We start from the raw sequence: 17,083 nt of genomic DNA, 5'->3' as shown, positions 1-17,083 counted from the left end.
CAGTAGTTGCCATACACAAATATTGTAGAAAATGAGTGTCTTAGAACGTTAGTATCATATGTCAGAAAAAAGATTTTAATGAGTAGATTTTAAATTTATTCTATATTACTTTGTGTGGACACATTTCTATTAATCTGCCATTTGCCACTTATTTTCCATTTTCTCAGTTTCAAAGGACTTTTTGAGAGTAAAGACTTGGTTTAGGTTAGGGCTAGGATAAAGTGTGTGTGTGTTCCCAGGAGTATTCAATACAGAGTCTGAAGGAAGATGAATGAGAGTGAAAGTGTGGAAGACGGAGAAGCAGAATGTCTCAGCGAAGCTCCACACAGGACCTATCATTACCAGATGTCACAGTGAGGGTGACTGCCAGCTGAATCACTGCTTATTGCTTTAGACTCAAAGTCTCTGCCTCTTTCTCTTCTTCTTTTTCCTTCTTTCCTCTCCTCTCTCTTGCTGCCTCTCCTTGTCTCCCTTTTCCTGCACACTCTCTCTCTCTCTCTCTACTCCTTTTTTTCTTCCCCCCTTCTCGATTTCCAGCTGTTTTTGGAGCACGGAGCGAGAACGGGGGAAGTTCTCCACCAATTGTTTCGGTCCAGAGAAGAGCTCGGCGGTCAGACCCCTCCCTCATTCTGCCTCTCTCCCCTCTTTCTCTTTGGTCTTTCTTCCTCTCTCGCCCTCTCTCTCTCCTCCCCTTGTTGTGAAAGAGCACACCTGCTTGATCTTGGCTGCACGCGCTCTGAGTCCAATTACCCCACAGGCCCTCACAGCCACTTCACAGTCTCATCCCTCCACTCGACTGGATTTTGGGAGTCAAGCTCATCTCACCCACTCTCTTTGCCTTGCTTCTACTGAGAACAGGTAGGTTAAGTCCTTTAACATTGGTAGAGGGGGGAAATGTGTGAAGAGAGGTTAAAAATCAGCAGTTAGGTTTCTCTGTGGACTAATTTTAGAAGAGACAGAGTAGACTTGAGAGGATGGCTCAGTTTCTGCTGGACTGTGACTTGTTGCATAAATGCAAGCATGACAAAATATATCACATCACATTATTTGCTGATGAAGTAATTTTATTTTAATAAATGGCTGCTTATGTTATTTGGGATACATTTATGCGTATATGTCTTTTTGTTAAATGGATTTGAGTATGTTTGAGTCCCTTCTTCATGCATTGTTGCTTCTACCTCTCTCTGCAGCCTTTATGTGTGTTGTATGTATTCCAGATATTCTGAAAGGTCCTGTTCCCACAGTACTCTTGGTTTTGTGATGAGAGACCTTAATCATTCCCAGTCCATTCCACTTACAGTTCAGTGAAAACAGCAGTGGCTAGGGAAGGGGGTGTGGTGGTGCTGTTGATGCTGGGACCTCTCTCCTCTGCCAAAAAACCAATTCCTCTGGCCCAGCATTAATTTTAAAACTATCCACCATTGAGTGCCATGAGATGTCTTCAGAAATTTACAATTTCAGCTTGCAGTTGTTTTTACTTGCAGCTTTTTGTCCAGCTGAAGTGTTTGGACAGTTGTATGTTGATTGTTTGGATGTAACCCAGATGGAACTGCATTCCTCAAGTTAGATCCATGAGTGTGCTAGTTTTATAAATGGCGAGTAAATCAGATTTGTTATGTTTCCATAATGGCAAAGGTTTGAGTAAGGAGAAAGCAGAGTATGATTTTGTTTCTAATTAAGTTATTTTCTTCTTCTTTTTGTCATCATTTGCAACCATCAGTGGAAAATATTACAATTGGCTCCATTTATTTGTTTCTTTTCTCACTTTGTTTAGTGTGCTTTCATTTCTTTTTTCTGTGTTTTCATCTCCCTTTGGTTCTTGGGAAGTCTTCAAGGGGGGGGGGAATCGGAAGAAAGAGTGAGGATGTGTGTGTGTGTGTGTGTGTGTGTGTGTGTGTGTGTGTGTGTTGATTCAGCCAACTACTGCTTGTAAAGACTTTGGAAAAGTTGTTTCTGATGCTTCTCACATTTTCAATCTCCGCAGTTCATTTGAGACTGCAACCAGACCAGTTTAACCCTGATCTCTTATCTGCCTGCTCTGCAGCTCTGTTTTTTATCAGAACAAACCTTTTCTGCTCACTGTGGCATTTGCTGCTGTGTTTTCATGGGAGCAGAACAGAACCCAAATTGCTACAGCCAACTTGAAGTATAGGCTTTGAAGAGGAGATTAACAGAAATACTGTACCTGACAACACATAGAGCCATTAATTACCTAATGGTACAGCTTCCTCTATCAGAGGAGGTCTGAAGGCTTCCCGGCAAGCCACCACACAACTCTCAGCTAACTCATTACATCCTTTTTGCCAGCAGGGAAAAAAAATTAATAAGGCTCAGCTGCACTGAGTTGACTGAGTCGACAGGAGGGAAACTGAACAAGGGGAAAACTAAGACAAAATAAAATGCAAAGTGGAACTAGAATAGATTCTAAAAGAGGCATAAACTCTGTCCTAATATACATTTAATAAAAGTATCTTGGTAGTTTCAACTTGAGCTGAACAGATGTTGGAACCAGAAAAGGGAGAATATGGAAGGTTTTGGAGGAGGCAAGGCCCAGATTTGCACTCACAGCAATCACAGGCAGCATTTTTCCCATCTGCGTCTCAACTCTCTGGGTCACAAAGAGCAAAAGAACAATGGAATTCAATGGACATTAGCCATGAAAGTATCCCCTCCCCCCACACGCACACTTTTTTTTTTTTTTTTTTTTACTTACTGGAATACCAGAAAGTTCCACGTCAGTCTTTCTGCTCAAAGTTTTGAGGGTTAAACAGAAAAAGAAAAATCCATAAGATATAGGAGAGAAGCTGGGGAAGGAAGGAAAAAGCTTAAAATGGGAGGAGAAGATGGCAAGAGAAGAAAGAAAAAGAAGGTTGGTCAGTATGTCCACGTCTGTGCAGCACAGACTGTTGATAATGGGACTGAGGTTGATGGCAGGCCGACAGCTCTTCTCATGGAACAGCTGAAATGTGGTTTAACCACTCACTGACTTTCTCATGCTATGGCTCCAAACAACAAGCATGCTTAAGAGACCCTGATCTTCCATAGTTATGAATCTGAAAATTTTGGTTACTTACAATCAGTAGAACTTTTCTATGCAGCAAAACGTTTACAAGTGTTAAGAGTATCTTGGGCATTCTTGAAGCCAAAAACCTGCATGGAGGGCTAGTCCTCAGAGAGGACTGAGTTGACCTAACTCCCTCTACAAGAATGTACTGGCTCCAGTATGGTTTGCTGGCTATGTCGGTATGTCCTCACTCACAAAATCCCCTGATTTATCAGACATTTATCGAAAATAATGATCACATGCTCCTCAGACCACTGCCAAAGTAAGAGCACCAACCCACCTCCCCATCACCCCTTTTTTTTGTTTTGTTTTGTTGTCGATCGTCCATGTTTATCTGAGTATATCTGATTATATAACCACGTTGGAGGGGAGCTTACACTCAATTGCTGATTAGTTAAAAGAACCACATGTTTTAAATGTCCTGTGGCCTTGTAAATACCTTCCAGTGATTCATTGCTGACCGACCCTTTGCAGAGGCTGACACAGGCCTGTGGAGACTCAAAGGGGAGAAAGGGAAGTAGTGAACAAGGGTGGAGGGTGGAATGAGTGTGTCTTTATATTCTTTCCTTCATTACAACAAGGTTTCATTGGCTAAAATCAAGACACTATGCTGCTTAATGCTCAGATCTGCTTATTTCCTGCTGCAGGCATTTGAATCATAGACTTGTTGAGTTTGGTTGGTAATTGTTCTACGAGTTACTCACTGAGTTTCTAAGCCATGAAAGTTTCAATGAAAGGCAGTGACCGAGAGGAGAAAGTGACAAAGCAAAGAAAGTAAAATTACTTTCCTCCCTTATGCAAACTCTGTTTCCTGTCTGGGAATCATTAGTAATGCTGGGGCCAGACTTAGGGGAAAGTGGAGGGAGGGCAGAGATAAGACAAAAGAGAAGGACTGGAGAATTGACAAAGGTGTCGCCACAACAGGAAATGTCAACCTCAGTCCCTTTTCTTTTGGTCAGACATAGGATGATGAATAGCAGGCTTTAGAGACAGGAGAGGTGACAATAGAGATGGTTAGTGTTCAGTGTATTACGTGTCCCTTTCTGGAATATTATGGATTGTAAATCTTTTGAATATACAAACTAAACTTTCCCACTGATACCTGTACGTCACTGCAACAGCCATCCATTCTTTGGAAGGTCTTCGACCATTATTTGTTAACTTCCTAACTGGGTGAAATTAAATGTGTGTGAAATCCTCCACCAGTGTTTGCTGCTGCTCCAGAATGTGAAAGACTAGGTTGAATGTCTGTGTAACACTGTGTGAAGTGTACCTTCTTTTTAGCCCAGCATCACCTTTTTTGTTGTCCCTTGTGCTTTGCATTTGTTTGAAGGTTTTTATAGTGACTGTAGTTTTTGCATGGCTCTTGAAGTCCACCAGTAGGAAGCTAGATTTTGCCACATTTGCATGAATTAGTGTCAGTCCACTTACTGTGAATAAAGCCTGCCAAGTTTTCATCTTGTAAACTGGCTTGGAGCTGTGCTACAGCATGGCATTGGTCATGTTCCTCGAATAAAGACACACTGGTCTCATACATTATGAAAAGAACTTTGAGGAGAACAGTTTAATGCAATTACTTTCTTGCGCTTGTGCATGTATTCATGCAAATGATGCATGTGTTTCGTTGGTACATGTTGGATTTGGTATACACAATAAAAGCATCCAAGGCTAAATGTATCGTTGTATTAGTTATCAAAAGTTTTCATTACATCACTGCAACAGTGTATTAACGTTTCATCTTATCAATGCATCAGTGCCAGGTCATGTTTTCTAAGCTGTGTTTGTAACAACATCTGGTTTCCAGCTTGGAGTAATCATTAGGTTTCCTTTGTGAAAGTGAAAATTAATGTGCATTAAATGGCTTCCTGTGTCATACTGGAAAGTTGCATCTTTTTTGAAGGGGTTTGAAATCTTAAAATGCAGAACTAGGAGAATTCAGTCATGTTCCAACAAGTGTGTTGTTTGAGAACTCTGTGCCATGTTTTTAGCAGACCCTTCAGGTGTGTGTAGCCCTGAAACAACCATACCCTGTAGTTCAGTCATATGACCCACGGGATGTGGGGGTAGGCCACCCTGCAGGGTTTGCGGACATATCTGAGCAATAATGAAAGAAGCAACGCCTCGAGCACAACAGATTGTCTCGTGCATCATCTTCAGAGGGTTATCTCAGCTGGGAACAACATTTAAAAAAAAAAAAAAACACATCTAACCCATAATTCCTTGGTCTGCCATTGGAATTTAGAGTGACAGACCTTGGATGATCACATACTCATTAATTCACCACTTTAATGTTGATACAATTTCATAAATTTCCACAATCTACAGCCACCTAGTTTTATACCCAAATTCCTTCATACCCTTATTGTCTATTCTGCAGCTATGGTTAGAAATACTTAAGGTCACAAACAATCATTTCTGAAAGTCTCATATTCTTTTTTCCTGGTTTTATTTCAAACTCTTGATTTATTTTCATCAACAACAGCTCTTGGACCTGCTTATAAGTCACAAAGTAGCAGTAACTCTTATGCTTGCAGTAATGCTGCAGCCCTTAAAAGCTCGCGGAGCTTAGTCTGAGATCCCTCTCTCATCTACTTTTTGCCTGTCTCACATTAAAAGCTGGCAAAACATTTATGGGCAAAGGATGATGGATACATGGAGGGCCATCTGAAATTCTGCACCAATGCGCATGTTTAGGAGCTTGTGGCCATGGGTCAAATCAAAGGTGACACCTCTGTTATTTTGTGTGTGTGCATTGCTGCCCCTTTAAACAAAGCTTGTACACAGGCTTTCTAGTTAACTCAGAACATTTTAGCCTGCAAGATGTGCCAGATGTGAGGAGTTCATGACAAATACTTTCCAGCACTTGCAAAGGATGCATTGTACTACAAGACAAGCCTAACCTGGCATTTAAACAGGATAAAATGAACACTGAAAGACAAGTACAAGCACTACTTGACCCAGGAGTGCTTTACAGCTCCAAATCCAAAAAGACAGCAGAATATTTATGCCAGGTCTGCAGACAAGTTTTTATTGGATTGAGCTTTCATTTGTGCTCAGATAAGAATGTCTGACACAGCCATTACTCTGTTTGTTGAAGACTGGAACAACATGTCCTCTGAATCTGAAAATGTCCTCTGTGTCTCTGATCACCTCCCACTACTCCATGTTTCCAAGGAAGTAAAAATGGCAAAAGTTGGAAACTGCATCGATACTGTGTGACAAGGCTTGAAGTGCAAACTAATAAAATCACTCTTTCGAGTGTTTTCCAGGTTTTTCCACCTCATAGCAACAGAACAAATGTTAAATAAAAACCCTTAAGAGATAGAGATATCCCAACCAACACATGTCCCTACTGAAGTGATTTCAAGCTTGGTCATACTGTATGCAAGCACTGTAACCACTGGCTGTACAGTGTGCAAAAGTGGTAGCTGTTTTGTGGACAAGGACTATAATTGCTGCTTTTGTTGAGAGTCACCATCAGCCGTAATCCCCATGACCTGACGTGACCGAACGCAGCCCATTAAACATTGTCAAAGGTTTAAATAGTGCATGTATTGCTTTCCACATAAACAGTATACTATGTAATCATAAAGTATAAAGGTACAAATATAATATGGATACTTGCTTTAGTACACTTAAAAAACACTTAAAATATATTTATTTCTTTTTTTTTTTGCATCTCAAAACATGCAGATGCAAAAAAAATAAACCTAAAAGTAAACATTATGCAGCACATAAGCATCGTGCACGCACACCATAAAAACCAGCTTGAAGACACTTTCAGCTCTGGCCATCTGATGGTTTTGACTCAGTTTCATCATTGTGGCCATAACATTCAGGTCAAGGTCTGCTGCAGACCAACTGCTCCCAAATCATTTGTTAGCAGCTACGGCCCAAACCCGCCCTTCAATTATTGTGGCACCAAGAGGGAAGGAGCAACTTTGGGCTTTACGCATGACAAGCAGATTGCTGGGTCGCTGATGCTTGTGTGTGTGTTTCAGTGTAAAAGGTCGTGGAGGATATGTGGACGTCCACACACTTCACTTGAGAGAGTGTGTGTATGTGTTAACTGGGACGTGATTGTGTTTAGAAATAGACAGCTACATAAGGAAGCAGGGTTCTCCCAGAGACTCCAGATACTTGCATATTTATTTTAGTTTAGATGAACTCCATAAAGTATTTGTCAAACAAATGCTCACTGATTCATTTTGAATAGAAAATATGGTACAGTGGTATACAGTGGCAGCCATGCAATTTCTCATGATGTCCCCCTTGTGCATTACTGTATAAGTTAAAGCAGATGTTTCTTATTCAGCAGGCGTTCTATGTTGTAAACGTAAATTACATAGGCACGTGGTGTCCAGATCATTTAGTAGGAACAATTCCTTAAGAATGAACAAAAAGTAAATATCACTGGTGCAATGATTCCCAAACAAGGGTATGTCTGCTGTCTCCAGAGAATGTATGAAATTATCTAAGAGCATCTCAATCGATTTGAGAAAATAGAAGTTAGTGCCATAAAAAATATATATATATGAGCATAGACAACATGTGAAAAAGCTAAAACTAAAATAGTGCAAATTGAAATATCCAGCCTTTGTTGAACAGTAATACAAAAACACTGAAAATTGAATTGTCCTTGACAAAGAGGTACTTCGGGGTATGTCTGACTGAAAAGGCCATGACCCGCTGTAATAGTAAATACTACATAGTAGAAATTATGTTTTAAGACCTAAATATCACCACTTTGGAAAAATAGTTGTTTTGTTTTGTTTGCTCTTCCTTGGCCCCCTAAGACGTGTCCCTTCTCCTCCTAACACCTTCACCTACCTTAATAAATTGTTACATAAAGTCTTTAACTTTCTCTGGCCCTTCACCTTCACCTTTGCCTCTCTAGATTTCAGTCAATGTTTATTGTTCTATCTCTCTCATACAACATCCTTCTCTCTGCCTTTCAATCACTCTCAAACCTTTGAACTGTGTCCTCTCACCCTCCAGGCTCCCTGCAAGCTGCACCATGAGATCAGCCTGTCTCTCTCTGCTCCTGGTCACCGCCTGCTGGGCTCTGCCCTTCCGCCAGTCTGGTTTCCTAGACTTCATGATGGAGGATGAGGCAGGATCTGGTGTGACTGAAGCACCTCCAGGTTTGGACATCCCTTTCATACCTGAAGGCCCCAAGTGCCCTTTCAGATGCCAGTGCCACCTGCGTGTGATCCAGTGCTCTGACCTTGGTAAGAAAAGGCATCTCGCACTGAACTCAGTCATTTTTCTATGTCCATGCGACCTCCTCAGTGTTGCCAATGGGCTAGAGCTAACCCCAGCACATACGCCAACACCACCAACACCCACACAAGGGTATAATTTTAGGTGATTATTTAAGTTTGCTTCTGTGCTTTTCAGTGAAAGATTTGTGGATCTTAACTTGCACTGGAAAAACCATTAGAAATGCAGAAACACAAAAGTGATCCCTCTCACTGTCTATTAGTACCTATAATTAAAGATTTAATGCATTAATGAATCATTAACAACACAAATCACTAGAAATAAAAACAAGCCTCCTTTAAGTAGTTACCATATTGAGCTTAAAACAAAAAAAGTTGGTTGTATTGTTTTTATGAAAAATGTGTATGCTAGTAAGTCACCTGAACTTTTCCATGTTAAAACTATATATATAAAATATATTCTTACACATTTTATCACATCATTATTGTTTCTATTATTATTTTTACCTGAATATATTAGGGCTGGAATTCTGTTGAATTCTTGATTAATCAATTAATCTTTTTGAGTCAAAATGTCTTCACATTGGCTGTTTCATCCAAACCCCCAAACTATTCACTTTCACAGTGATATAAAATAGATCAAAGCAACTACTCTACATGTTTGAGAAACTGGAAAGACTAAATATATTTTGAGTCAAAACTACAGTGCTAAGGTTACAAGCTCAAACATTTGCCACTGATGTTTTACAACTCTGTAATGTGCCTTTAATCTTGATCATCTGAACCGAAGCTGCATGTAGCACATAATCCTTAAAATAAACAGTTTGGCTTGATTTAAATTTTAAAGTTCAGACAAAATCTAACAAACTTTTTATTCCATCCATTTTCTTTGTTCACTCCTCCATTTTATGCTGTTTCCTGATTCCATACAGCTGAGCTCAGTATGATGGATCAGATGCTGAGGTCAGTGTTGAGTGACATTACTGGTTTTTAGGGGCAGGAAATGTCACTCAGTTTACGAGCTCAGCCGTCTCCACCGTTCACTCAGACTCCAGGGTCACTCGATCGGTGCACTGTCTGTTTCTCATTATTGTGAAGTCCCTCAGAAAACATGACACCAGTGTTGCTACATTAACTGCTCACAGATGCTCTGAGTCACATTCGACTTCCTGTAAAAAACTTCATTGTTTGTTCTTTCTGGGCAAATTTTCCTAAACAATGAAAGTGATTAGAGATTAGCCTGGACTTGAGAAATCCTAGCACCTCAAAAATTCCCAAACTTGTTTCTCAGTGTAAAGCTTACTCACCCAGACAACAATAACTTACTCGGCTTTTTGCTTCTGCACAGTCACAACAATTTACTCAGTTGTCATCGATGGTGTTTGGAGCTTATAAACTCTGTCTGCCTAATCTGTTGTATAGTATATATAACCACTTGAGGTGTCTCACAGGCTTTGCCACAGAAAAATCCCTGACCCAATTTATTCTTTTATATTACATAGAAGTCCTTCTCTATGCAGTTGGGTTTGATCATTTTCTGGCCCTGCTTTTGTTTGGAAAGGGAGGGGAACAAGCTTCAGGGAGGCAGATGAAGGAGAAAGGGGGAGTGACCCAGATGGACAAACTAGGAGGATAAAATTAAAAGTGAGGCAGACAAGTTTAACCCGCTCATAGTCACTTTTGGTTAAGTAAGTTTAAGAGGGCTAAGACTTAGATAGTAAAATGAAAGTGATGTTACAGACTCAGGACATAAGAGTAAAGAATAAGCAGTGAGTGCAGATGGAAGGCAGACCCAGATGAACAGGGGGCTCAACATTCAGAGCAACAGACAGCTGGAGAGAGTGATGTCCAGGAAAGGACTGGTTCCATTACATCAGTCCTCCAGCCAGGACCCCAGTCAGCAGGAGCACTTTCTCTGAAGAGGCAGCTCCATGGCTGGATTCTCAGCTCCTGCATCAGCACTGTTGGCCCCAATCCTTCATCTGTTCCCCAGATCTGTTGGCATGCACACAAACAAACTTTCAAACACACACAGGAATAAACATATGCATTTATTTGGAGACACACACACACACACGCCTGGGCAAGACACAGTGAGTCTACTCGCCATCCCAAAGCATCCTTGCTTTTATAGATGTGGTTTTTCCTCAGTAAAGTTTTTACCGTGCAGGATAAAGAAAACAGGCGAGAAAAGTAAAGCTGGGGGTTAAATGAGTTGTGATTTCATTTGACAGTTCTGTTGGAAAACCCAAATTAGAAGGAATTAAGCAGAAGCTTTTAGGACAAAATGTGTCCAAACATGTCCCTATGTGGACCAAAGATGCAGAGTGCCAGCTTCTTTGTTAAACAGTTTATTTTACGCCTCTTCCTCTCAAAGGTAAACTAGCCATTATAATCTCAGTGTGCTTTTTGTGGACTCAGTAATTTTTACAAACAGTCCACTCAGCCTAACAATCTTTCAATACAGATGCCATTTTCTGTTTCAGCCATGAAACACAAATGCTAAAGTCCAAGCACAACGATTTAGTGTGAGCTCAGTGTCCAGGTATGCAGTCGTGCACTTACTCCAAAGGAAATTTGTTTTAAGGTCCATTTCCACCATGTGTGCCTTGGAGCACATCAAACAGTCGATCGGTCCCTTTGGAATGTCACCTTGAAATGCACTCTGCTAAGTCCCTATCATCGAGGCTTTATGTCACATGCTGCACTGACAAAGCAGACCTTGTTATTTCATAGTGTTGTAATCCTGTTAACCTCATGTCTTGCTCTTCCACATTTGATTCTCTGTTTCTATGAATGTCCTTAAGCGCTTAAAACCCCTGAAAAATTGCCTTCTAATCCAGTGTACTTCTAAATAGCATTAAACATTTATGACAATATTCAAAGTCAAAGCTTGTTTTTCCTTCATTTATCATTCGGAGGGATTTATTGCATTACTATGCTGTTAACTCAGATACATCTAATAAAATGCCTCATATTTTGCCATCAGGTATGAAGGAAGTTCCTGATGACATCCCAATCGACACCACCCTGCTGGACCTGCAGAACAACAAGATCACTGAGATCAAGGAGAATGACTTTAAGAACCTCAAAGGACTGCACGTAAGAGACGTTTTACTTCCATCTGTAGCCCATGTCTGGGCAGTAATTCTCATGTTATGTAATTTGTGTTGGTGTGTAACTAATACATTAATCGCAATCCATCTTCAATATGAGATTTAACATCTTGTAATAAACCTGTTTGCACAGTTTTATTTTTGCTGCCAGTGCAGATGGCTGGGAAGATGTCATACCTATTTACCCATTTTAGTCATACCTAGTCTACTAGTCGCTTCACCATGCAGAGTTTTCAACATGATGCTGACTAGTTACCGACCATGCGATTATACCCACATTCCTTCTCCACCCATAGCACACTTCTCCTCTCCCCATTACCACCCTCAAACTGTTCACCCTCAGGCATTACAGCCTCACACCTTCAACCTCTTGCAGCTTTTTGGCTTGCAATAAATACAGTACATCAGTCTGACAGCCAGAGCACTTTGCACTGAGAAGTACCTGGCCTCTCAACTACATACTTCACATTAACTCAGGTCTGCTCACACAAGAGTGGAAGAGCAGGAATGAGATTCCTCTGAAAATGGATTGTGTATTGTGATAACTCAGGACTGGATTTGAACTTGGACTCCATTTTGAAACAGGTACTGGGTTGGAGTGTCTAACAGCTGCTGAGCTCACAGTGAAAAATGTATTGTGTGTTGTGATAACTCAGGACTGGATTTGAACTTGGACTCCATTTTGAAACAGGTACTGGGTTGGAGTGTCTAACAGCTGCTGAGCTCACAGTGTCTTGTTATTGTAGAGCTTCATCTGAAAAGCAGTTTCTCTATTGTCCCATGGTGCATTTGTTGTAGTAAAGGCTTCTGAGAGGATGAAGAAACAGTGAAAGCCACTACAGTGTAAAGTTTTAAATAAACAGCAAATTCCTGAACAATAGGAATCCAGACGGTGATGTGAATTTAAACAGGAACAGACTGGATCTGAAAACACTGTTGTAAACTAATATCACTAGTTTTGACTTCCTTCATTGATGTGTTCATGCCAGAATGAATTCCTTGAATTCATCTTTTGATGTGGTGTTTTCACTTTCCCAGCATGATGTGGACATAGTGGTAAAAGCTCTATAACACCATGTAGCAAGAATAAAAACTCATATTTAACATTACTCTTTCATCTCCTGGTTATTCCTTGCCACAGGTTCTGATCCTGGTGAACAACAAAATTACCGTCATCCATGCCAAGGCCCTTAGTCCTCTGAACAAGCTGCAACGCCTATACCTGTCTAAGAACCACCTAAAGGACATGCCTGCCAACATGCCCAAGAGCCTGCAGGAGCTGCGCATCCACGAGAACGAGATCACTAAGATCAGAAAGGCCTCCTTCCAGGGCATGTCCAACGTCATCGTCATGGGTATGAAATCAAAAAAACTTACGTTGTTTAAGAACGGGCATATTTATGTGCACAGTACAAGCAGTTGGAAGAGGTAGGGACAAAAATGTTCATTTTAGGTTTTTACTTGAAAAGACCAAAGAGACTCATGTAGCCAGATGGCCTGCTGATTGTCTGCAGAGCCCTGAACAAGTTCATGGATTTCTATTGTTTAACAGTGCACAAACTTTCTGTTCCACAAATTAAAAAGTATCATTCTGTCATTGCTTAGCTAAAGCTGAAAGTGTGGATTCAATCACTTAAAATGCAATGCTATGCGAATTTTGATCCCACTGTGACAAATCAGGGAAGTCTGGTGTGGAGAAAGGCTGCGCTGAAGTGATACACTACTTGCCCAATACTGTGTTTACTCATGACTCAGCTCTATGTTTCTGTAACACACCAGGAGAAGAATTAACCTTGTAGACATGATGTATTATGGCTGTTCTCTCTTCTCCTACTTTCTGTGGTCTCAGTTGTTTATTTCATTCATTTTTTCAGAGCTTGGGTCCAACCCTTTTAAGAGTGCAGGAATTGAGGCCGGTGCTTTTGCTGACCTGAAAAGGGTCTCCTACATTCGCATCGCAGACACTAACATCACAGAGATCCCCAAAGGTACAATGCTGATATTTATTTCCACATATCATTTCTACATTAGGGGATTTGGCTTAATCTGAGTTTATCCAGTCTGTCTCAGACAAAAACAACCATCTTCTATCAAAAGAATTCATGCTCAGATTTAGGTTTACACTGAAACAAGTAGCTCAGCATGAAAAACAACTCACACAACTTTACTGCATAGTAATACTCTATCTCAGGGTGGGAACTTGTCAGATGTAGTTAGTGAAATGAGAATAAGCAATGAGAAGCCTTTGACTTGGAAACAACCACTTCTTGATAATTGACCCAAAATTTAAGGTTACAAATTGATACAACCACCAGTCTCTATGTAAAATTGGTAATGTCATCAGCTATCAAGGTACAAAAGCACTGTAGATGTGATACAGCAAGTCATTGCTTAGTTCTTGACAGTAATTCTTCTCCGGTGGGTTGCCAGGTCTGCCCAGCTCTCTCTCTGAGCTTCACCTGGATGCAAACAAGATCACCAAGGTGACAGCTGACAGCTTCAAGGGCCTGAAGAACCTGGCTAAGTAAATATGGTTTTCTCTTTTTAACATTACCCCATATTAGCCTTAGGATTAGCTATGACTTTGAATCATAACTCTTGCTGTCAAGAAAATTTACGACCATAAACTGGTGGTCATACAAGACCAGGTAGGTTGTAACGTATTAAGAAAGTTGTGTTTTATTGCTAATGAATTAAACTTATATGTAAAGAGAATACTGTGTTATTTCATCTATCAAAAGTTTTAAAACTCCCTTTGGAAACATGGGAACATGCTATTCTTATTTAGTTTATATTAAATCTCACTCTTGTGTGTTTATTTTCTGATTTCACATCTATTGGCTTTGCTGGATAATAAAACCTAAAACCAAAACAGCAGTAATCACCAGAGTCATAGTGTAGATTTTTTTTGTATCCTATTCTTACTAGCTAATGATCATTTTTGGCAGCAAGAGATGCTGATATCACTATCTTGGCTTGTCCACCCCTACTGCTGTGTTCCTTGCTCTTCTACACCTTTCCATGTGTCATCTACTTGTTGGTTTTTCTCCTCAGGCTGGGTCTCAGCTACAATGAGATCAGCTCTGTGGAAAATGGCACGCTGGCTAACATCCCACACCTGCGAGAGTTGCACCTAGACAACAACGTTCTCACCAGCGTTCCTCCTGGACTGCCCGATCATAAGTACATCCAGGTACAGTACATACTGGTTTGTTTATAATTACAGCTTATATTTCTCAATATTATTAATCCAGATTTAAATACACAACATTATAACAGAAAGAATGTTATTGGAACCATTTTGTTCCAGCAAATGACCTCTGCTTGAGCATTATAGTCGTGTTGTTCATTTACTTGTGTCGTCACACACCTCTCATTTTCTCTGATCTAAGCAATACTGTAAAAGTTGACTTTGTTTGTTTAGACTTACACTGCCTGATTACAAGCCAACCAAGTCCTCCATAACAAAAGCCACATGGATTCAGTTAGTTTGTTTACTGAGTACATTGTTGGTAGCCTCTCATGCTATAATGTTGATTCCAGACCCTTTAACTTTTGTTTAGCTTAAGTTATTTCATTCATCTGGTGCATTGATCCCATTCCCACAAAATCCTTTGGGGGTAGGAGAACTAGCTGCCAATGGATTGGGACTCTCCAGTTGTAGTAACCATAGGGTTTACAGTAAACAGGAATGTGGGAATATTTACATACATGTATAACAGCCCAACCCCAACACTTTCATCTTTAGGATGCTTTCTATGAAAACTAAAGAATACAGTATAGTGATCACTGCAATTAATTATGAGCTTTCTCCATGTACAGTATGGTATTTCTGGATCTGCTGGATTTGGAATGTGTAATTAGCATTACATCCCCCTCAGGCTTTTTTGAGCTGTTATTGTTCATTTGGTGAATTATTATTATCTTCTTTATTTGCTTTATTCTGGAAAAGCTAAATTATTGCCACCTACATCCCAGTCAGTGACCAAAGGTTATCATTATTTAAATCCCTTCTGTAGGTGGTCTACCTCCATGCCAACAAGATTGCTGCTGTGGGAACAGAAGACTTCTGTCCTCCTGGCTTCAACACCAAGAAGGCCATGTACTCTGGCATCAGCCTGTTCAGCAACCCTGTGCCTTACTGGGAAGTTCAGCCGGTCACCTTCCGCTGCGTCTTCGACCGCTCCGCCATCCAGCTCGGCAACTACAGGAAGAAGTAGAGCGTCCTGCGCACTTCTGAGAGAAAGTGTGTGTTTGTAAATGAATGTGTGAATGTTTTGTGTGTGTGTGTGTGAGACACCCTCCTCCCACTGACGCCCTGCCAACACTGCACCCCCACAAATGAAGATGCTATTAATCCACACAGTCATTTCAAAATGTCGGTGAATATGGACCTCAAATACAACATATCAGTTTCATTATTTAGCTTCAAGGTTGGTGCAACAGTATCACACACAGCTTACAGTAAACACCAGTATACTCTGGCATTGCTCTCACACACATGCATCATTAATCGGACCAGTTAAGCAAACATTAACATTGCAAATATGGTTTTGCATTCATGCTGTAACATATTATTGTGTGGAATTCACTCAGTGGGCAAACTGAAATTCATTAGAGAACCCTAGCCAAAAAGAGTTGGAATCTCACTGTTATAAATCCCCATTTTTCTGCAATTAGCCATTCTATGAACTATAAGCAAGCTGGCTGTAGAGCAGGCAGCAAGAGGTTAACTTGTGTTTTACAATACCTTTAACAACTGGTGTACTAGAATGTACTAGATATTACCTGTGTACTAGGAATAGCATTCCGAGTGTAACATTACCATGCTGCACTCTATGAAAGAACTCTGAGTTTCTATTTGTATTGTACTCAATTCAAGTAGAGATAAAAGCAACCGTGACTTCTATCTCATTGTGTTTTCTTGTGCTTACTTCAGTGTTGATTTCATTCTGGGTGTTCTTACACTTTTTCTTCATCACATTTCATTCCCTGTTCCTCATATGTCGTTCTACAAAACCAAGGAAAAAAACAGCTTCTAAAAAAGTAGAATAAACCATATATGATTTAAACGGAAGCCATTCCCAAAGATTTATATGCATGCTCTTATTTTTTATTTTTTCCTTTCAACTTCACTGTGCTGCTTTTTGGAATCTCTTGTTAATGTGTGTTTGTATTTCTCTCTGTGTTCCCCTACCCCTTCTTTCTTTCTTTTTTTCAAGACTAAAGAAGATTTGGAGGGTGTAGGTGGACTGGCATGCCCACAGCACCCATGTTGGTGTGTTGTATGTATAGATGCTGTATATAAATGCTGTATAAAAACCTGTCACTGCTTAAAGACACAAGCACTTGCCATATCTCAGACTTAATATATCAGCAACAAAGGTGTTCCTCTTTTTTCAGGAGCAGGGGCTCCAGCTAAGGTGTCCTGAACAAAATAAAAATACTAATGGAAAAAGTAACGGTTTTTGATGGATATGATGACCAGAACTTGCATTATTATCAGTGGTTATGGATGTTTGTGCTTCTGGTCTATAACATACAGCACAAATGCAAAAAGGACAGTAGCTTCGTGGCAGACAAGGTCAAGAGGACTCACAGGTACTGGAAAACAGGTGAGAAACCTTCACCAGTACACACGAGAAACACACACATGTGAAAGTGTGTCATCTAACAATTCA

At 40.3% G+C, this 17,083-nt stretch overlaps 1 protein-coding gene across 2 annotated transcripts; it reads left to right on the top strand.

Moving 5' to 3' along the window:
* Positions 1-517: 517 nt before the first annotated feature.
* Positions 518-16,864, top strand: dcn (decorin). Of its 2 annotated transcripts, XM_020599595.1 has the most exons (9): positions 518-858; positions 8,063-8,295; positions 11,276-11,388; positions 12,544-12,757; positions 13,277-13,390; positions 13,833-13,926; positions 14,457-14,595; positions 15,422-15,648; positions 16,625-16,864. In XM_020599595.1, the coding sequence occupies exons 2-8, from the start codon at positions 8,082-8,084 to the stop codon at positions 15,620-15,622; spliced, it is 1,089 nt and encodes a 362-aa protein (XP_020455251.1). In that variant the 5' UTR covers positions 518-858; positions 8,063-8,081; the 3' UTR covers positions 15,623-15,648; positions 16,625-16,864. The 2 variants fall into 2 exon arrangements, with proteins under 2 accessions (XP_020455251.1, XP_020455250.1); XM_020599594.1 differs by having other exon boundaries at positions 15,422-16,864.
* Positions 16,865-17,083: the final 219 nt, after the last annotated feature.

Source organism: Monopterus albus, unplaced genomic scaffold, assembly GCF_001952655.1.
Source record: "Monopterus albus unplaced genomic scaffold, M_albus_1.0 scaffold41.1, whole genome shotgun sequence".
In the NCBI taxonomy this organism is placed as follows: Eukaryota; Metazoa; Chordata; class Actinopteri; order Synbranchiformes; family Synbranchidae; genus Monopterus; species Monopterus albus.
The sequence above is the reverse complement of the archived record's forward strand: the minus strand, read 5'-3'. Positions and strand labels throughout refer to the sequence as shown.